This window comes from Macaca thibetana, chromosome 12, assembly GCF_024542745.1.
Source record: "Macaca thibetana thibetana isolate TM-01 chromosome 12, ASM2454274v1, whole genome shotgun sequence".
Taxonomy (NCBI): domain Eukaryota; kingdom Metazoa; phylum Chordata; class Mammalia; order Primates; family Cercopithecidae; genus Macaca; species Macaca thibetana.
This window is the reverse complement of record NC_065589.1, coordinates 34,112,529-34,135,045: the sequence shown is the minus strand read 5'-3', so window position 1 is coordinate 34,135,045 and position 22,517 is coordinate 34,112,529. Positions and strand designations below refer to the sequence as shown.

At 38.8% G+C, this 22,517-nt stretch overlaps 1 protein-coding gene across 1 annotated transcript in view; it reads left to right on the top strand.

Annotated features, from left to right (window-relative positions):
* PTH2R (parathyroid hormone 2 receptor) overlaps positions 1-13,933 on the top strand; it is a 95,963-nt gene extending 82,030 nt beyond the window's left edge. The window contains exons 11-13 of the mRNA XM_050752644.1: positions 1,725-1,863; positions 10,095-10,136; positions 12,713-13,933. Of these exons, the coding sequence (XP_050608601.1) occupies positions 1,725-1,863; positions 10,095-10,136; positions 12,713-13,108 (577 nt within the window). The 3' untranslated portion in view covers positions 13,109-13,933. The remainder of the gene's footprint in view (positions 1-1,724; positions 1,864-10,094; positions 10,137-12,712) is intronic.
* Positions 13,934-22,517: the final 8,584 nt, after the last annotated feature.

Here is a 22,517-nt window from a genome sequence, read left to right as displayed (position 1 = left end):
GATCTCTGCAGCCTTAGTCTAATGTGATCTCTACTCACTCACACAGCTTATTTCCAAGAAGAAAAACAGATAAATAAAGCAGCTGGAGGAAAGACTAGTGAGAAAGGAAGAGGATCAATTGTTTGAGATTATTAGAGTGTAAATAATTCACAGAGAAAGGGATATATTTGCAATAAGTATGAAAGAAGAAGCCAGATTTGGCAATTTCTTGGATAAAAAGTATAACATCATCCACCTCAGGAAAACCTCCCAGAAAATAGTATGCTTGAGGGTGCTAGCTATCTATTGCTGCAAAAGGAATGACCACAAACCTAGTGGCTTAAAACAACTCCCTTGCTATTTCCCAGTTTCTGTAGGTCAGGAATCTAGGTATGAATCCCCTGCTTCAGGATCTCTTACCAGGCTGCAACTGATTTTTCAGCTGGGACTGTGGTCTTATCTTAAGGTTGGACTGGGGAAGAATCTACTTCTAAGTTCATGTGATTGTTGGTAAGATTCAGTTACTTGCTGGCTGTTGTCCAGATGCCACCTTTCCTTGCCACATGGGCCTCTCAGTATAGCAGCTCACAACATGGTAGCTTACTTCATTGAACCAAGCAAGAGAGCCAGTCTGCTAGTGAGAAGAAAGTTACAGCCTTATGCGATGTAATCTCAGAAGTGGCGTGCTGTCATCTTTGCCATAATCTACTGGTTAGACACAAGTCCCAGGTCTTGCCTACACCTAGAAGGAAAGGATAAAACAGGGGCATAAATAGCAGGCGGGGGATCATGAAGGCCCACTTAGAATAACCATCATATTGGAAAGCCTGGGATTCTTCCAAATACTTAAGAAAATTTATAGAAAGAGGCAGTTAAGGAGAATGATAAAAATATATCAAACGACTTAGTTTGCCAAAAAAATAGACAAAATAGACCTATAGGCACTTTGAGACAGAGTATTTGGCAGAGAATATTCAGAGAAGGCAAGATGAACTGACCACATATGGCTCATAGAAAAATATAAAATGTCTCCCAAAATAAGCATCATCAGAGAAAAATGGAGATACAAATGTAAGAAGAAACAAGGGAGTAATGCATTTTAAAATGAACAAAATAAGCTGAACTACTTCTATGAAAGTAAAGGCAGTTAGTCTGGATGGAAGTAATACTTCTTTACGTCTCAAATATAGAAGTTAAAGGAAACTTAGGACAGAAAAAAGGTATTCTACAACTTTATGTAAATAGTATCCTTTAAGCAAGAAGAGTGGAAATGAGACTGGAGAGATTTATGGGATAGCAATTATAGGGAGTGAGAATAAACTACCTGATTTAGTATGTAAGTGACAGAAAGAGGAGGGAAGGGAAAAAACCAGCAGAAGCAGTGGGATCCAAAGAGATAGGGAAAGGTCAGCCCAAGCCTGGACAACATGGTGAGATCCCGTCTCTAAAAAAAATAAAAAAATAGCAGGCATGGTGGCAAGCACCTGTAGTCACAGCTACTTGGGAGGCTGAGGCGGAAGGATTGCTTGAGCTCAGGAGCTCGACGCTGCAGTAAACTGTGATCACGCCACTGTATGTCAGCCTGGGAGACAGATAGAGTGAAATGTTATCTCAAGAAAAGATAAAAAGAAAGGGTCAGTCCCACCCCCGTTAGCTCTGCTAAGTTATTTTTTTTCCTCCAGCACGCTGTCTCTACTGAAAGGCACTCTAGTTAATGAATGAAAAGACTTGCTGTTCTCCTTTAGGAAACTGGCCAAATCGACCCTGGTCCTGGTCCTGGTCTTCGGAGTGCATTACATCGTGTTCGTGTGCCTGCCTCACTCCTTCACTGGGCTCGGGTGGGAGATCCGCATGCACTGTGAGCTCTTCTTCAACTCCTTTCAGGTAAAGGGTGCTGCCTAGTCATCTGATTCTTGTAATTTTCTTTCTTTCTTTCTTTCTTTCTTTCTTTCTTTCTTTCTTTCTTTCTTTCTTTCTTTCTTTCTTTCTTTCTTTCTTTCTCTTTCTTTCTTTTCTTTCCTCCCTCCCTCCCTCCTTTCTTTTTTTTTTTTTTTTTTTTTTTTTTTTTTTTTTAGTGTCCTCAGAAATTATTTTATTAATTTCTTTTTTTTTTTTTTTTTTTTTAATTTATTTATTATTATTATACTTTAAGTTGTAGGGTACATGTGCATAACGTGCAGGTTTGTTACATATGTATACTTGTGCATGTTGCTGTGCTGCACCCATCAACTCGTCATTTACATCAGGTATAACTCCCAATGCAATCCCTCCCCCCTCCCCCCTCCCCATGATAGGCCCCGGTGTGTGATGTTCCCCTTCCTGAGTCCGAGTGATCTCATTGTTCAGTTCCCACCTATGAGTGAGAACATGCGGTGTTTGGTTTTCTGTTCTTGTGATAGTTTGCTAAGAATGATGGATTCCAGCTGCATCCAAGTCCCTACAAAGGACTCAAACTCATCCTTTTTTATGGCTGCATAGTATTCCATGGTGTATATGTGCCACATTTTCTTAATCCAATCTGTCACTGATAGACATTTGGGTTGATTCCAAGTCTTTGCTATTGTGAATACTGCTGCAATAAACATACGTGTGCATGTGTCTTTATAGCAGCATAATTTATAATCCTTTGGGTATATACCTAGTAATGGGATGGCTGGGTCATATGGTACATCTAGTTCTAGATCCTTGAGGAATCGCCATACTGTTTTCCATAATGGTTGAACTAGTTTACAATCCCACCAACAATGTAAAAGTGTTCCTATTTCTCCACATCCTCTCCAGCACCTGTTGTTTCCTGACTTTTTAATGATTGCCATTCTAACTGGTGTGAGATGGTATCTCATTGTGGTTTTGATTTGCATTTCTCTGATAGCCAGTGATGATGAGCATTTTTTCATGTGTCTGTTGGCTGTATGAATGTCTTCTTTTGAGAAATGTCTGTTCATGTCCTTTGCCCACTTTTTGATGGGGTTGTTTGTTTTTTTCTTGTAAATTTGTTTGAGTTCTTTGTAGGTTCTGGATATTAGCCCTTTGTCAGATGAGTAGATTGCAAAAATTTTCTCCCATTCTGTAGGTTGCCTGTTCACTCTGATGGTAGTGTCTTTTGCTGTGCAGAAGCTCTTTAGTTTAATGAGATCCCATTTGTCAATTTTGGCTTTTGCTGCCGTTGCTTTTTGGTGTTTTAGACATGAAATCTTTGCCCATGCCTATGTCCTGAATGGTACTACCTAGGTTTTCCTCTAGGATTTTTATGGTATTAGGTCTAACATTTAAGTCTCTAATCCATCTTGAATTAATTTTCGTATAAGGAGTAAGGAAAGGATCCAGTTTCAGCTTTCTACTTATGGCTAGCCAATTTTCCCAGCACCATTTATTAAATAGGGAATCCTTTCCCCATTTCTTGTTTCTCTCAGGTTTGTCAAAGATCAGATGGCTGTAGATGTGTGGTATTATTTCTGAGGACTCTGTTCTGTTCCATTGGTCTATATCTCTGTTTTGGTACCAGTACCATGCTGTTTTGGTTACTGTAGCCTTGTAGTATAGTTTGAAGTCAGGTAGCGTGATGCCTCCAGCTTTGTTCTTTTGACTTAGGATTGTCTTGGAGATGCGGGCTCTTTTTTGGTTCCATATGAACTTTAAAGCCGTTTTTTCCAATTCTGTGAAGAAACTCATTGGTAGCTTGATGGGGATGGCATTGAATCTATAAATTACCTTGGGCAGTATGGCCATTTTCACAATATTGATTCTTCCTATCCATGAGCATGGTATGTTCTTCCATTTGTTTGTGTCCTCTTTGATTTCACTGAGCAGTGGTTTGTAGTTCTCCTTGAAGAGGTCCTTTACATCCCTTGTAAGTTGGATTCCTAGGTATTTTATTCTCTTTGAAGCAATTGTGAATGGAAGTTCATTCCTGATTTGGCTCTCTGTTTGTCTGTTACTGGTGTATAAGAATGCTTGTGATTTTTGCACATTAATTTTGTATCCTGAGACTTTGCTGAAGTTGCTTATCAGCTTAAGGAGATTTTGGGCTGAGACAATGGGGTTTTCTAAATATACAATCATGTCATCTGCAAACAGGGACAATTTGACTTCTTCTTTTCCTAACTGAATACCCTTGATTTCTTTCTCTTGCCTGATTGCCCTAGCCAGAACTTCCAACACTATGTTGAATAGGAGTGGTGAGAGAGGGCATCCCTGTCTTGTGCCAGTTTTCAAAGGGAATTTTTCCAGTTTTTGCCCATTCAGTATGATATTGGCTGTGGGTTTGTCATAAATAGCTCTTATTATTTTGAGGTACGTTCCATCAATACCGAATTTATTGAGCGTTTTTAGCATGAAGGGCTGTTGAATTTTGTCAAAAGCCTTTTCTGCATCAATTGAGATAATCATGTGGTTCTTGTCTTTGGTTCTGTTTATATCCTGGATTATGTTTATTGATTTGCGAATGTTGAACCAGCCTTGCATCCCAGGGATGAAGCCCACTTGATCATGGTGGATAAGCTTTTTGATGTGTTGCTGAATCCGGTTTGCCAGTATTTTATTGAGGATTTTTGCATCGATGTTCATCAGGGATATTGGTCTAAAATTTTCTTTTTTTGTTGTGTCTCTGCCAGGCTTTGGTATCAGGATGATGTTGGCCTCATAAAATGAGTTAGGGAGGATTCCCTCTTTTTCTATTGATTGGAATAGTTTCAGAAGGAATGGTACCAACTCCTCTTTGTACCTCTGGTAGAATTCAGCTGTGAATCCATCTGGTCCTGGACTTTTTTTGGTTGGTAGGCTATTAATTGTTGCCTCAATTTCAGAGCCTGCTATTGGTCTATTCAGGGATTCAACTTCTTCCTGGTTTAGTCTTGGAAGAGTGTAAGTGTCCAGGAAATTATCCATTTCTTCTAGATTTTCCAGTTTATTTGCGTACAGGTGTTTATAGTATTCTCTGATGGTAGTTTGTATTTCTGTGGGGTCAGTGGTGATATCCCCTTGATCATTTTTAATTGCGTCGATTTGATTCTTCTCTCTTTTCTTCTTTATTAGTCTGGCTAGTGGTCTGTCAATTTTGTTGATCTTTTCAAAAAACCAACTCCTGGATTCATTGATTTTTTGGAGGGTTTTTTGTGTCTCTATCTCCTTCAGTTCTGCTCTGATCTTAGTTATTTCTTGCCTTCTGCTAGCTTTCGAATGTGTTTGCTCTTGCTTCTCTAGTTCTTTTAATTGCGATGTTAGAGTGGCAATTTTACATCTTTCCTGCTTTCTCTTGTGGGCATTCAGTGCTATAAATTTCCCTCTACACACTGCTTTAAATGTGTCCCAGAGATTCCGGTATGTTGTATCTTTGTTCTCATTGGTTTCAAAGAACATCTTTATTTCTGCCTTCATTTCGTTATGTACCCAGTAGTCATTCAGGAGCAGGTTGTTCAGTTTCCATGTAGTTGAGCGGTTTTGAGTGAGTTTCTTAGTCCTGAGTTCTAGTTTGATTGCACTGTGGTCTGAGAGACAGTTTGTTATAATTTCTGTTCTTGTACATTTGCTGAGGAGTGCTTTACTTCCAATTACGTGGTCAATTTTGGAGTAAGTATGATGTGGTGCTGAGAAGAATGTATATTCTGTTGATTTGGGGTGGAGAGTTCTATAGATGTCTATTAGGTCTGCTTGCTGCAGAGATGAGTTCAATTCCTGGATATCCTTGTTAACTTTCTGTCTCGTTGATCTGTCTAATGTTGACAGTGGAGTGTTGAAGTCTCCCATTATTATTGTATGGGAGTCTAAGTCTCTTTGTAAGTCTCTAAGGACTTGCTTGATGAATCTGGGTGCTCCTGTATTGGGTGCATATATATTTAGGATAGTTAGCTCTTCCTGTTGAATTGATCCCTTTACCATTATGTAATGGCCTTCTTTGTCTCTTTTGATCTTTGATGGTTTAAAGTCTGTTTTATCAGAGACTAGTATTGCAACCCCTGCTTTTTTTTGTTCTCCATTTGCTTGGTAAATCTTCCTCCATCCCTTTATTTTGAGCCTATGTATGTCTCTGCGTGTGAGATGGGTCTCCTGAATACAGCAGACTGATGGGTCTTGACTCTTTATCCAGTTTGCCAGTCTGTGTCTTTTAATTGGAGCATTTAGTCCATTTACATTTAAGGTTAATATTGTTATGTGTGAACTTGATCCTGCCATTATGATATTAACTGGTTATTTTGCTCATTAGTTGATGCAGTTTCTTCCTAGCCTCAATGGTCTTTACATTTTGGCATGTTTTTGCAATGGCTGGTACCGGTTGTTCCTTTCCATGTTTAGTGCTTCCTTCAGGATCTCTTGTAAGGCAGGCCTAGTGGTGACAAAATCTCTAAGCATTTGCTTATCTGTAAAGGATTTTATTTCTCCTTCACTTATGAAACTTAGTTTGGCTGGATATGAAATTCTGGGTTTAAAATTCTTTTCTTTAAGAATGTTGAATATTGGCCCCCACTCTCTTCTGGCTTGTAGAGTTTCTGCTGAGAGATCTGCTGTTAGTCTGATGGGCTTCCCTTTGTGGGTAACCCGACCTTTCTCTCTGGCTGCCCTTAAGATTTTTTCCTTCATTTCAACTTTGGTGAATCTGGCAATTATGTGTCTTGGAGTTGCTCTTCTCGAGGAGTATCTTTGTGGCGTTCTCTGTATTTCCTGGATTTGAATGTTGGCCTGCCCTACTAGGTTGGGGAAGTTCTCCTGGATGATATCCTGAAGAGTGTTTTCCAACTTGGTTCCATTTTCCCCCTCACTTTCAGGCACCCCAATCAGACGTAGATTTGGTCTTTTTACATAATCCCATACTTCTTGCAGGCTTTGTTCATTTCTTTTTCTTCTTTTTTCTTTTGGTTTCTCTTCTCGCTTCATTTCATTCATTTGATCCTCAATCGCTGATACTCTTTCTTCCAGTTGATCGAGTCGGTTACTGAAGCTTGTGCATTTGTCACGTATTTCTCGTGTCATGGTTTTCATCTCTTTCATTTCGTTTAGGACCTTCTCTGCATTAATTACTCTAGCCATCAATTCTTCCACTTTTTTCTCAAGATTTTTAGTTTCTTTGCGCTGGGTACGTAATTCCTCCTTTAGCTCTGAGAAATTTGATGGACTGAAGCCTTCTTCTCTCATCTCGTCAAAGTCATTCTCCGTCCAGCTTTGATCCGTTGCTGGCGATGAGCTGCGCTCCTTTGCCGGGGGAGATGCACTCTTATTTTTTGAATTTCCAGCTTTTCTGCCCTGCTTTTTCCCCATCTTTGTGGTTTTATCTGCCTCTGGTCTTTGATGATGGTGATGTACTGATGGGGTTTTGGTGTAGGTGTCCTTCCTGTTTGATAGTTTTCCTTCTAACAGTCAGGACCCTCAGCTGTAGGTCTGTTGGAGATTGCTTGAGGTCCACTCCAGACCCTGTTTGCCTGAGTATCAGCAGCAGAGGCTGCAGAAGATAGAATATTTCTGAACAGCGAGTGTACCTGTCTGATTCTTGCTTTGGAAGCTTCCTCTCAGGGGTGTACTCCTCCCTGTGAGGTGTGGGGTGTCAGACTGCCCCTAGTGGGGGATGTCTCCCAGTTAGGCTACTCAGGGGTCAGGGACCCGCTTGAGCAGGGAGTCTGTCCCTTCTCAGATCTCAGCCTCCGTGTTGGGAGATCCACTGCTCTCTTCAAAACTGTCAGACAGAGTCGTTTGCGTCTGTGCAGAGGTGTCTGTGTGTCTTAGTTTACTGTGCCCTGTCCCCAGAGGTGGAGTCTACAGAGACAGGCAGGTTTCCTTGAGCTGCTGTGAGCTCCACCCAGTTCGAGCTTCCCAGCAGCTTTGTTTACCTACTTAAGCCTCAGCAATGGCGGGCGCCCCTCCCCCAGCCTCGCTGCTGCCTTGCCGGTAGATCACAGACTGCTGCGCTAGCAACGCCTCCCTCCTTTCTTTCTCTTTCTTTCTTTCTTTCCTTTCTTTTCCTTCCTCCCTCCCTCCTTTCTTTCTTTCTTTCTTTCTTTCTTTCTTTCTTTCTTTCTTTCTTTCTTTCTTTCTTTCTTTCTTTCTTTCTTTCTTTTTCTTTCTTTCTTTCTGTCTCTCTCTCTCTCTCTCCCTCTCTCCTCCCTCCTTCCTTCCTTCCTTCCTTTCTTTCTTTCTTTCTTTCTTTCTTTCTTTCTTTCTTTCTTTCTTTCTTTCTTCTTTCTTTCTTTCTTTCTTTCTTTCTCTTTCTTTCTCTTTCTTTCTTTCTTTCTTTCTTTCTTTCTTTCTTTCTTTCTTTCTTTCTTTCTTTCTTTCTTTCTTTCTTTCTTTCTTTCTTTTCCTTCCTCCCTCCCTCCCTCCCTCCCTCCCTCTCTCTCTCTCTCTCTCTTCTCTCTCTCTCTCCCTTCCTTCCTTCCTTCTTTCTCTCTCTCTCTTTCTCTCTCCCTTCCTTCTTTCCTTCCTTCCTTCCTTCCCTCCCTCCCTCCCTACCTTCCTTCTTTCTTTCTTTCTTCTTTCTTTCTTTCTTTCTTTCTTTCTTTCTTTCTTTCTTTCTTTCTTTCTTTCTTTCTTTCTTTCTTTCTTTCTTTCTTTCTTTCTTTCTTTCTTTCTTTCTTTTCCTTCCTCCCTCCCTCCCTCCCTCTCTCTCTCTTTCTCTCTCTCTCCCTTCCTTCCTTCCTTCCTTCCTTCCTTCCTTCCTTCCTTCCTTCCTTCCTTCCTTCCTTCCTTCCTTCCTTCCTTCCTTCGTTTGCAACCTTTTGTTCTGCCCTCTCTCTAGCTTTGCTGCACCTGTCTGGGGAGTCGGGGGTGGCAGAAAGGTCGATATTCTATAGTGCCTGTGCTTCTCTGTCCTGTAGAGGTCAGGTTAATCCTCTGCTCACAGCAGGAGCAGTCTGGAGCTGTTCCTCACACAAAAAAGCCTGGACAGAGAGATAAGGAAATGTCTTGCTGTAAAATATATAACACCTACAAGAATGAGGAACTCTACTTGTGTGTTTGGAAGATAAATAAAAATAAAAGAAGGTGAAGGCAGGAAAGAGAAAAAAGGAGTGGGGAGGGGAGACAAAACTGAGGAAGAGGTTGCTGGCACACATTTTATCTCATTTGAAGCTATAATTACCATCATCTCTCACATGGATTACTCTTTGTCTTGCTTACTCATTTGCTAGTCCACATATGATAGTCTGGAGAATCTTAAGAATATAAATTTGATCATGTCATATACTTGCCAGAAATACCCGAAGTTTTCCAGTTGCAGTCAGACTAAAACTCACATACCATTGTTTGGCATACACAGCCCTGCATGTCATGGAACCTGTCTGCTTCTCACTCTGTATCACACCAGCCTCCATGTAGCTCATTAAGTTAGGGCACAATATTGCTTCCATACGTTCTGTTGCTGAAGTTCACCTCTGCCTCCAGGGCTCACACTTGTATTCCCTTTGCCTAGACTGCTTTTTCCCCCAAATATTTACACAGCTGGCTACTTGTTCTTGTCACTCAAACCCACTTGAATATCATTCTCAGAGATACTTTTTTGAGTTCCTCATCTAATATACCCACTACGTTACTCTTTTTAAAATCACTCATTTTTTTTTCTTGCATAACCCTTATCATTTTGCATTTTTCTCATGTGCTCTTTGTTTATATTTTATCCATGTCTCTTCCTTTCTAGAACAGGGAACTTGTCTGTCTTGTTTACATTGTTTATCCCTGCCCCGTCATGCTGAACATCTACCACATTGCATAAGCTCAATACATATTTTTGAATGAATGAAATAAAAGGTTTCTTTGTATTCTTACCATGTATTTTATGTTTGTAGTTTTCAGCATTTACAGCTTATAACTTCCTTTTACCAAGCAGAGGACCGGTATTATGTGATCCATGGGTCACAACATAAATGAAACTAATAGGATAGAAACCTATTCCATGTGTGTCTTGGAGTGTTTTATGTAGCGACTTATTTGGTTCAGCTGACACCAAGGAAAGACGTCAAACAAATTTAATGTAAATGTAAGGATTTGAAAACACTAGGAGAGAATAATTTGTATATAATTCTCTGAAGGAATCATAAAAAACAATTTTTGGACGTACACATTTTGACACAAGATGCCTTAGTGCTGTGAGTTTTGTGAGTTGGCAGTGGGCTAACATTCTCTTTTGTCTGCAGGGTTTCTTTGTGTCTATCATCTACTGCTACTGCAATGGAGAGGTAGGTTTGTAGGAACATTGGACATCCCACAGGTCTCACTTCAGCTTGTAAATGGCCATCACAATGTATCCTGAATCTCTTTAGAATTTCCAGGATTTACAGGATGGAATGGGTGGGGAGAAGGAAGCTATTTTAATCATAAATTATTTTGGAAAAGAAAAAATTAGTGTAAATAACCTAAAGTCTTCCTCTTCTAGCACTTTTAAATGTGAACTCATCTATGGACTCTGATATTAAAAAGCAACTTGTTGGAATACAAGCAGACACTTGGATGGACAGTGAACATCATATTCTAGTTAATACTTCTATTCCATTTCAAGTTCTGTACAAAACTCAAATAAAAGTTTCCCCGGGACAAAGTCTGTCAACAATTTTGATGTTTTTTGAACTATAAGATGATGGTGGGACAATTTCAGTTCATTTAGGAGTTGGCTGGAAAGATAATAATACATTTTACCTTGTAACTTTTAATATGCCCTGCTGTTGGATGAGCTGCCATGTTTCTTCTCTCAAATTTTAAACTTGCTGCAGGCCCCAGAAGTGCATGGATACTTTTATTGTGGTAGACCCACTGATGCTTCTGACCATGTTTAGGGTTTGGACATTGTGGCATGCTAGTCCAGTACTTGCAGAAAGAGCTTAAATTAGTTTCCTGACTTACTTCTGTATTGTTCTTACCTTATTTTGCAGGAGGGGTAAGTAGTTCGGTGTAAGAGTTAAAGAAAGAGGAAAGAAACACAAAAAGCACTCAACAGTCAAAGACGGATTTATTTTGGAGAATAACCCTGGGAGGGGCTTCTGGCCAAGTTAGGTCAGAAAGCCTTCTCTCTTACAGACTAAGAGTGTTTAAGGGTTCAGGGCAGGAGAGCTTATAACAGGCTTGGAGTGCTTCTGTGTCTCTTTGTCTTGCTTATCTGGGAGGGTGAATTTTTATGCGTCTTTTCCCATACATCTTCCTGCAGCTGCCTGCACACCCCCTTTTACCCCCACCCCCTGAGTCTGCTTTTAGCTTCCCTATCTTAGTGCACCTAAAGGGAAAGGAATGGGCTTATTAGAACCCACAGTTTTACTGGGGTCCATTGTAGACTGTGAAGTTTGGTGGTTACCCAAGAGACTTTCCCTACTTCCTCTGTGCCCGAGCTTTCTTACCAGTGTTTTACTGTCTGCTCTTTCTGGCTGCTTGTTGTTAGAAGGGAAGGGATTTCCTCAAAATTCATGAGGTTAGAAAGGGAGCTGGAACTTAAAGTGGTGGCGTTTGTCCAAGATGACGGCGCTTCTGCTCTGTCAGTCAGGTGTTGATTTTTTTTTTGCCAAGATGAACAGATAGAAGTTTGTTGTTTCAGGTGACATCAGCATACCAGGTTTCCACTGCTTCCCATGGAAATTCCAAATAAGCTCCTTTCTGAAAAGTGGCAATTGAAGTAGAAATGAATCTTCAGTAGTAGGAATGGAAATAAGAGCCCCACCCTTTTAAGAACGCATTTGCAGTGCCTGCTTTTCTATCCACGAACCTTCTTTTCTCACTCTGAGTCCTTCAGGCTGCCGATGCAGACTGATAGCATGACAGTTACATCTCAAATTGAGTACCTTCTATGCCATTGCTCAGCCTCAGCTGGTGCCAAAGACATCAGCAATTTAAGTGGTAAAAACGGATTTTATTCAGTAACTGCTGACAGTAGGGGAAAGAGCTGAGCCCAATTCCAATTCACACAGAGGTGATTTGGGCATTTTAAAGGGAGAATGAGGGAGGTGGAGTGTAAGGGCTCAGTAGAGTCAGAGAAGTGAAAAAATCTTTGGTCAGTATCAACATGTTTAGGCCAACTGTGCTACCAAGCAGGCAGTTAAGTTAGAATTCTATCTTCCCACAGAGACTGGGAGACAAGAGGCCTTATCCCTCTTGATGATTATATTTTGAAGGGATGGCTCTCAGGTCTTTGAGAGAGATGCTTCTGAATTACAAGAGCTGCATACTTACAACTGTGAGCCCTTTTTAGTAAATGAACTAAGAAAGGGGAGTCATAGGCCTATCATCAGGTGTGTGCTAGCTACAGCAAATAGTAAATTCTCCTGGCAGCACTGAGCTTTCTCAGGCAGGACTATCAATGGCTGAGATCATCCTAGGGAAGCTACGTTGTGCTGCTAGAAGCTGTGCTTGAGTTTGGGCTGGTCTCAGTGCAGGGGTTCCAATGGGCTTGTCACGTGCCAAGCAGAAGTTCTGAAGTTCTCACTGGCACTGTTTATCTTGAGTTTCTCTTCCAACCCAGAATCTCTTTTTTTTTTCTCTCCCGTATGTCAGATATTTCTATTGGCTGCATTTAAACTTCTATTTAAATTCTGATCTTGGACAGGTCCCTTTACCTCTCTCTAAGCTTCAATTTGCTCACTTCCAAAACTAACACCTATCTCAAAGGTATTTTTTGCGGTTGAGAGAAAATACATAGATGAAGTCCCTGGCAGGTAGAGGAACCTCAATCAATGATTATTGCTGTCATTGAAATCAAGGCAAACCTCCTTGTAACAAGGCTGCAGGGTCTCCTTTAGGATTTCTCATGCACAACCTGTTTCTTGTGGCTTAGGTTCAGGCAGAGGTGAAGAAGATGTGGAGTCGGTGGAATCTCTCTGTGGACTGGAAAAGGACCCCGCCATGTGGCAGCCGCAGATGCGGCTCAGTGCTCACCACCGTGACGCACAGCACCAGCAGCCAGTCACAGGTGGCGGCCAGCACACGCATGGTGCTTATCTCCGGCAAAGCTGCCAAGATTGCCAGCAGACAGCCTGACAGCCACATCACCTTACCCGGCTACGTCTGGAGTAACTCAGAGCTGGACTGCCTGCCACACTCTTTCCATGAGGAGACCAAGGAAAGTAGTGGGAGGCAGGGAGATGATCTTCTAATGGAGAAGTCTTCCAGGCCTATGGAATTTAACCCAGACACTAAAGGATGCCAAGGGGAAACTGAGGATGTTCTCTGAATGGACATTTGTGGCTGACTTTCATGGGCTGGTCCAATGGCTTGGCTGATATTCCTATGCTTGAACTCAAAGGCTGAAAATTCAGAGTTAAGGTGTAACTTAAAGTTTTTAGGCTCCATGAATCGGCTCCTGTAAATACGAAAGACATGAAAAGGCAAGTGTCAACGGAGTAGTTTATTACCTTCTCTTGGCATCAAGTTTTCCACTAAATTAATGTATGGTATTTTCTCTGTGATTGTTCATGTTTTTTCTGCTACTTTTGGGTAGAAAAAAGTTTCAATTGCTTGGTGGTAGCTTTCTTTCGTATATATCACCCTAAATATAATGAAGATCATTTCGTGTGTATCAGTTTCCTTTTAGGAACTAGTATTCTCTTATTTCTTACTTTAATGTACTTCTATCATTGCATTTATTTTGCCTGTGCATAGGGGCAATTAGGATCTAAAAAAATATGTGGGAAGATAAAAGTTCTAAGAACAAGTACTTGCTGGAAAATTAGTTGGCTGGACATTGATAAAATAATGCATTTATAACAATTACACATGTTTCTAGGAACAAGGAAAATTTCTCAAAAAAGAATATTTCACACATCCCTTCTTTTGAATGTCCTCTTTGTGACCAGCCAGACCTCAGGTCTTCACTCTTTCTTCTTTGTAAACCATGTCCTATAGAAAGGTTTCCTCAGTTATTGAGCTTCTGTCTGCAATTGATTTTGTTTGTAATTTATTTTGATAGCAAATCACACTGCATCTATATCTTTTTCTTGTCTGAGCTATTACTACATTGTACATGGCATGTGGGAACAATTAAAAATTTGTTTTAAAAATACATTTTGGATCACTTTTTAAAATTTTTCTTTCAATATCTCACTTTATTTTTGAGAAACAACCAAACTTCCCTTCTTTAAATGTACACATATCAACATTTAGCTTTTGTACTTTATTCAACTGGAAATTTCAGTATGTTGCAGTTTTGAAAACTTTTATTGAGGGCATGTTATGTATCGGCAGGCATGCTGCTAGGTTCTTACAAGCATTCATTTATTTAATTCTCACTATAATTTATGCAGTAAGTCTTATTACTGTCGCCTCTTTTACAGATGACAGTGTGACTTGTAGGGGTGGAGTTAACTTGCCCAAAGTCGCCCAGCTGGTCATTGACAGCTCTATTAACTTTAAGTCCCATGTTCTTAATCATTATGTTGTATTGTCACTAGTATATATGTAGTCTATTAACCCATCAAAAATTCAATAAGGCCGGGTGCGATGGCTCACGCCTGTAATCCCAGCACTTTGGGAGGCCAAGGTGGGCGTATCATGAGGTCAGGAGATCAAGACCATCCTGGCCAACACAGTGAAACCCCGTCTCTACTAAAAGTACAAAAAATTGGCCAGGTGTGGCGGCACATGCCTGTAGTCCCAGCTACTTGGGAGACTGAGGCAGGAGAATCACTTGAACCCAGGAGGTGGAGGTTACAGTAAGCTGAGATTGTGCCACTGCACTCCAGCCTGGGCAACAGAGCAAGACTCCGTCTCAAAAAAAAAAAAAATCAATGAATTCTGAATAGAGAGTACTTGGGAGTCTTGCACTGTAGTATGTTTTAGCCTCTGATCCTCATAAAATTTCCACTCTAGTGGAGAAGACGTACACCTAGGAAATAAAAAAAAATCACAGAACAATATGTTTCCAGATAAAATGACATGGATCCAGCTGATCTATGTCATTTTGCTGAATGACTTAACCAATAGGCAAGTAGTGTCATGATGAATAAAGTTCTCCAATATCAACAAACCGTCTTGAAAAATATTACACCTCCCTTCCATGCTTTTTCTTCCCTTCCTCTCCTGTGCCATAGCAGAGGCCATTTCCATACTTCCTGTTCAGGAAGGTACCACTGTGCATATGTAATTCACCTGATTCAATTCTATTGTTAGTTCCCCGGGGTACCTCCGTGTTAGGAGAGAACCATCATGAGCTGAGTCAGATATTAAGTTATATTGCTAATTTTATGCAAGGCTTTATAAAATCACTTACCTTCCTGTATAGTTCAATTTTTCCATCTTTAAAATGAAGACAATATCTGTCTAGCTCAGAGCGATGTTCTGTGTTAAGGGAAATCACATGTTGAAAGCACTTTGTAATATAAAAATTCCATACAAATACTTGGTTTAGGTTCTTGTTTTAAGTTAAATCTCATTTGACCCCTTTATATTATAAAAGCTCTCATTAGTCACTGCAGTATTATAGAAATTACTAGAATAGATATATTTTGATAATATAGAAAATACAGAGTTCTTGCTTTTCAAGCCAACTCCAAATTCTAAGGCTACATCACTATTCCTTTTCTTCTATTTTCTTGCTGCCTTTGAAGACAGAATATTTCTTTACATTAACAAGTATAATAAAGCCCTCAGAATTACCAAGATTTTTCTTAAAGCTTATTTATTTATTAAGCCAACAAACATTTACTTAGAGCTTATTATGGGACAGATACTATGTTAAGTGGTGACCCACAAAAAAGAACAAGGCATAATCTATTTTCTCAAGGAACAAATAACTTAGTTGCTAGGGCTCTTAGTCTCTCTCTCAAAGATGAGGTTTTGCTATGCTGCCCAGGCTGGTTTCAAACTCCTGAGCTCAAGGGATACTCCACCTCAGCCTCCTGTGTAGCTGGGACTACAGGCGCACTACACTGTGCCTGGCTTAATCTTATTTTGTGCACAGGTTTTTTTCCTTCTAGGTTTTGATAATGTCTGCATCCAATTAGACCGCACAGACAATGAGTTATGCCAGTCTGTTGATTTTTCTTATAAAATATTGGACAGTTATTGAGGATTGGCTGATCTAGATCCAAAGGTGCAAACTACTGGCTCATGAGCTAAATTTAGTTCATACTTATATTTTATTTGCTCTGCCAAGGGGTTTGAAAATATATTATTTACTTGCCAGCATTTAAAATTTGAGCTATTTCTCATAAATTACACTTCCTGACTTATAAAAATACCCGAGGATTTAATGAGACAACCATGAGCTGGTGTTGACTGATGGCTAGCTATTCAGGCAGGTCAAGAGCTCCACTATGGCCAGGTGGGCACTGGGCAGTATTTTGTGACTGTCAGAAAAAAATGTAACTCTAGCTGCCTGGGCTCTGGACACATTTGTTCTATGTCCTCTGATCTAGATGATGCACTTATATACAACTAAGCAATCATTTTAAAAATATTGTTGAGGAATGATATCTATACATTTTTACTAATGAAATCAAGCAACCAAATATCCTTAGGTATACTGGAATTTAATTGTAGCTTGACATATCAACAGTTACTCTGTTTAAATGAGCCTATTAAGAGGGAAACCCATCACAATTTCTGTATTCATACTGTAGATACCAACCACACTATTCAAAGATTCACTTTCTAAATCATCGCTCTGAGGTACTTATCTGTGGAAGACATTGTCATCTTTTCTGAAGAGTTTAAAACATCTTATTTCATGGGTTGGATATCAGTTTTCTTCTCTCTTTAGACTTGCTCTGACTATTCAAGTCTCAGGCCCTCTCCCTAAGACACACAGGGAATCAATTGTTCAGTAAATCTCTTACCTGTGCATCCAGAGAAGTGTTAGGCTAAAAAATTGGCTTCCCTATGGTTGTTTAGGAATAAAATAGAAAAACAATTAATGTAACCTGCTTTATTTTAGAAACTGAGCATAATATTTTGGGTATATTTTATCATATAATGATTGTAACACACAATTATCCCCATTTCAAAAATGTAGAAACAATTAGAGAGGCTAGATGACTTACTGCAGATTAAAATGTCTGAGTTGGGATTTGAACCCAGTTCTGTTTGACTCCAAGGCCCCTGAGCATTCTCCTCCCTATGTGATCTTTACTTTCTTCATGAAAAGTGCAATAATAAACCAAATCATTAAGAAAATAAGTAAGAATGTATTTAAACTATTTTGCTGTTATAATTGTGGGAATGTGAAAATCAATAATTACATAATTATAGTGTTAGATATAAACATTCTTATCTCCCAGTATTTTGTGACTATAAGAATAAAAAGTAACCATTACATCTAAATTCTCCTTTCAACCCCATCCAAAATGTATAACTAGATATAAAAATCTAAATTCTGTTCTTAAACTGCGTCATAAGACCATGGAAATTTGCCCACGTATTGTTGTAAAAATAACTTTGAACAACTTTATCTTTAAATTACTCATCTGTATCACATTTAAAGACAGATTTTATGTAGGTTTCCATTTATTCACTATTATAATAACTACCCAGGGCAAATGGTGCAGAAGCCGGGGAAAATGGCTAACATTCTTATCCCTTACTGACTCTCGTTTTAATACTATTAACGTTTAAATTCCATTCCTGTTTAGACACCTAATCTCTATCAAAACTACTTTTATTTTGGGAGCTTATATGGTTTATTCGATTAATGATTTAAATGGTGAAATACAAAGCGAGATTAGTACATAAAGGTGTCATTTGCACACATTTTTTCCCATCTCTAAGACATACAGTAGATTTTTGCTGACCAAAGACCTCCCCAGACCGTGGCAACAGAAATCTGTGCCTCAGAAAAATGCCAACCTGAGCATGCAAAAGCCAGGCACCCCCAGTTCAGCTTAATTTCAGGGGCACTGGAGGCACTGTTTTCCAGCTCCATTCCAATTGGCTAGCAGGGTATCTAACATTTTCAAAGGCAGAGTAACTTGGAAAGAATGCCTTTCTGAATCATAAGAAGTCCTTAAAATGTGCACGTACCTCAAAAACTGCAATGCCTGATTTAATCTTGTTGGATCTAGTTTGGGGTCTGATTATGAGCAGAATAAACCAAGAAGGTTTTCACAGCTTTTTTTTTTTTGGCCCATGTAAAATGACTTCTTAACATACGACCGTTTAAACAACTGGTATTTCCCTTAAAAAATATCTTATTTTATTTTGGTTTAATAATGAAAACAAAACAAAACAAAAAAACAAAAAACCCAGACAAACTTAGATTGAGGGACAGTTGGTCATACTTAGATTGAGGATGCTTGATTAGTATTCCTGAAGTCTGTCAGAGTCAGGATAAAAGGGGATAGATGGCCGGGGGTGGTGGCTCATGCCTGTAATCCCAGCACTTTGGGAGGCCAAGGCTGGCAGATCACGAGGTTAGGAGTTCAAGACCAGCCTGACCAAGATAGTGAAACCCCATCTCTACTAAAAATACAAAAATTAGCCGGGCGTGGTAGCAGGTGCCTGTAATCCCAGTTACTCAGGAGGCTGAGGCAGGAGAATCACTTGAACCTGGGAGGTGGAGGTTGCAGTGAGCCAAGATCTCACCACTGTACTCCAGCTTGGGCGACAGAGTGAGACTCTGTCTCAGAAAAAAAAAAAAAAAAAAAGAAAAGAAAAGAAAAAAGGGATGGACTCAGAAGCTGTCATAGGTCAGAGGAGACTGGCGACACATGACAACTAAATGTTAGATTTAGTACATTTGTTACTTTAGGTGGGTGATGGGACAGAAAGCAGAGATTAATGTTAAAACTGGTATATCCAAATAAAGCATGGAGTTTAATTGTTAGCAATGTGCCATATGTATAATGGTAATGTAAAATGTTAACCATGAAGGAAACTAGAGGTCAGGTATATAAAAAATCTGTACTATTTGTGCAACTTTTCTATACATCTAAAACTATTCCAAAATAAGAAGTTTATTTTTAAAAATCTCACTTTAGCAGTTTAGGAATAAATTTAGTAAATCATGAATACTATAGTCCAACTCCACTTGAGTTTTTCCATGTCAAATATTTGATATGATTGAGCTGACATATCACAAAAATCACACACCAAGATTCTTTAGTTCATAAATATATACAATATCTATTCTACATTTGAGAATAACTAAAAATTACTGAACGTTTTTATCTGAAAATGTCAAATACTTATTTTTAGCTGTTCTCATACCAAGCCTTCTGCCTCTTTCAAATTCAGTAACTACACTATAATTTTTCCAGTTTTAATTTGTCTGCATGATATTAGATCTTAGATGAATTTAGCAATGTTTTATTTAAATGTAAGGGTTTTGAGGCCCTTGGGGGAAAATGATAAACTCTGAAAGTGTAGTCTATGGCCTTAGCTTTAGGAATCTTCCCTTCATCACAATTCTTTTTGGTAAAACTTCATTGCCACCTCCCACCTTCCAGATCTTTTGAATGCCATTTTTATTCTAGCTGAATTTATTTTATTCAATAAAATGAATTCTAGCTGAATACATTTTATTACATTGAAAAGTAGTTGGTAAAATGTCATATTTAGAATTCAGCTCCTATAATTTTATTATATTTGTTGTAATATTTGTAATATCATCAAGCACATCACAAGTACCTCTCTGCAGATTTCCTGTTTGATAATCGCCCTTTGTGAAGTTATCAGTTTCTAACATGCAGTCTATTTTACATGATTTTCTTTGTAAATAAAAGTTACAATAATCCCACTGTCCTCTCATTATAATTTTCATACACATATACATTTATTGATTAGAGTTGGAGATAAGTAAGGTGGAGAATTTATTCTTTGTAGAGTGTTAGGCTGTATGTTTATAATTTTTGAAACTGCCAACTGAGCAACAGGGGTATGTCGATTTATTCTTTTGTTTAATCAACACCTATTGAACTCTGACTAAAAATTGTAAGTTTAAGACACAGAAATAACAGAATGCTCTCTGATTTATAAATTCAAGTGCTCTCAAGAAGCTAACAGTTGAATTTATTTATTTATTAAAATTTTAAAAAAATTTCAGTAGCTTTAGGGATATAAGTGGTTTTTGGTTACATAGATGAATTGTATAGTGGTGAAATCTGGGCTTTTAGTGTACCCATTACCCAAACAGTGTACATCGGTACATCAGTGGTCCCCAAGCTTTTTGGCACAAGGGACCGGTCTTGTGGAAGACATTTTTTCCACTGACTGAAGTCAGGGGCTGGGGGATGGCTTCAGGATGATTCAAGCACATTACATTTATTCACTTCAGTCTATTATTATTACATCGTAATATATAGTGAAATAATTATACAACTCACCATAATGTAGAATCAGGGAAACCCTGAGCTTTTTTTCCTGCAACTAGACGATCCCATCTCGGGTTGATGGGAAACAGTGACAGATTATCAGGCATTCGATTTTCATAAGGAGCGTACAACCTAGATCCCGCGAATGCACAGTTCACAGTAAGGTTTGCACTCCCATGAAATCTAATGCTGCGGCAGCTCTGACAGGAGGTGGAGCTCAGGCAGTAATGTGAGCTATGGGGAGTGGTTGTAAATCCTGGGTTCTGTTTCCTGTTCTATTGATCTATTTATTTTTCACCAATGCCATTTATCGTTGTATAGTATTCCATTCTGTTGCATGGATATACAATAATTTTTTCAAAATTAATTTCCTGTTGATTGACATGAGTTGTTTCTAGCTTTCAGTCCTTATAACTAATGCCGCTAAAAACGCTTACCAGCAAGTCTTTGTGTGAACATGTGTTTTTATTTCTCTTGAGTGAATACTAAGGAGTGGAATTGCTAGGTGGTATGTTTAACTAAGTGTATGTTTAACTATATAAAGAACTACTTAGTAGTGTTGGTTGTGTTATATTATACTCATATTAGCAATACATGAAAATTAAGTTGTTCCATATGTTTGTCAACAATTGATTGTCATTAAATTAACGTGTGGTTTTAATTTTTTTTCTTTTTTTTATGGGTAAGGGGAGCCAGTTATGTGTATGTGCATAGAGGTGAGGGATAAGGAATGGGAGATCCCCAATGGGAGAAAGATACTTCAAGAAGTTCTGCATTTGTGTCTCCAGTGCCCCCATCAACAACTCTCTGCTGGTGGATGGGAATGTTCTGGTCACTGGGGATGACACAGGTGGTATCCATCTCTAGGATCAGTGGAAGGAGGGCCTCTTAATGGATAAGAGGTAGCATGAGGAGCACATTGAAGACATGGCTCTGCATCCAGCTGAGAAGCTGCTGCTGATAGCCAGCTACAACTTCAAAGCTGCCTTCCCTCCCCATGTTCAATGTCTTCCTGAGGGGGAACTTGTGGCTAAGACTGTTGCCCTACTCTCTACAGTGGAAATGGCTACCTTGGCATTTTCGAAATCAAGAGATGTTTGCTTGAGTTGCAAAATAGTGATATATCAATGTAGCTTTAATGAGAATTTCTATGATGACTAATGATTTTATCCTTTTTTGTGCTTATTGACCATTCATATATCTTATTCTATGAAGATACACAAAAGATATATTTATTTTTTCATCTTATTAGGTTATTTGTCCTTTGTTGAGTCGTATAAATTCTTAATATTTCTGGATAAAATTCATTTTTAGAAATACGTTTTGTGGTTTTGTGAATGTTTTCTCTGTATAGTCTTTTTATTTTCTAAATGATGCCTTTTTAAGAGCTGAACTTCAAAATTTTGATGAAGTACAATTTGTCAGTTTTTTCGATTGTTTTTATGGCCTAAGATCTTTTTCTATCCCAAGGTCAAGGATTTTCTCTTATGCTTTCTTCTAAGAGTGTTAGGGTTTTTGTTAAGAATTATGATTCATTTTGAGTTTATATTTGTGTGTATATATATAAATTTATATATATACATATTTTGTGCATATATATTTGTGTATATATATACATATATATGAGGAATTGTTCACTGCTTATTTTTTCCTATGTAGATATTCAGTTGTAACAGCACTATTTATTGAAAAAGACTACTCTTTTGCTACTCTTTTGTCCATTGAAATTACCTGCGTGGCATTGTCTAAAATTAATTGACTATGTTGTTGTGGGTCTATTTATGTACTCTCTATTCTGTTCCATGAATCTATATATCTACCTTTATGCCAAAAATAAGTTTTATAATACATTTTAAAAACCAGGCAAGAGTTTGTTCCTCCAGTTTTGTTCTTTTTCAAAATTACTTTGGCTATTCTTAGTCCTTTGCATTTCTCTGTAAGTTTTAGGATCAACTTTCAAACTCTGCAAGAAAGACTGCTAAGATTTTGATTGGAATAGTATTAAATCCATAGATTAATTTGGGGTAGAACTGGTGTCTTAACAATATTAAGTCTTCTGCTCCACCAGTGTATTATATCTCTCCATGTATTTACATCTTCTTTGATTTCACTCAGCAATATTTTGTAGTTTTCTGTGCATGGACCTCACATACATTTTGTGAAATTAATCCCTAAGTATGACATGCTTTTTTTTTTTTTTTTTTTTTTTTTTTCTGACAGAGTCTTGCTCTGCCACCCAGGCTGGAGTGCAGTGGTGCATTCCTGGCTCACCGCAACCTCTGCCTCCCAGGTTCAAGTGATTCTCCTGCCTCAACCACCCGAGTAGCAGGGATTACAGAT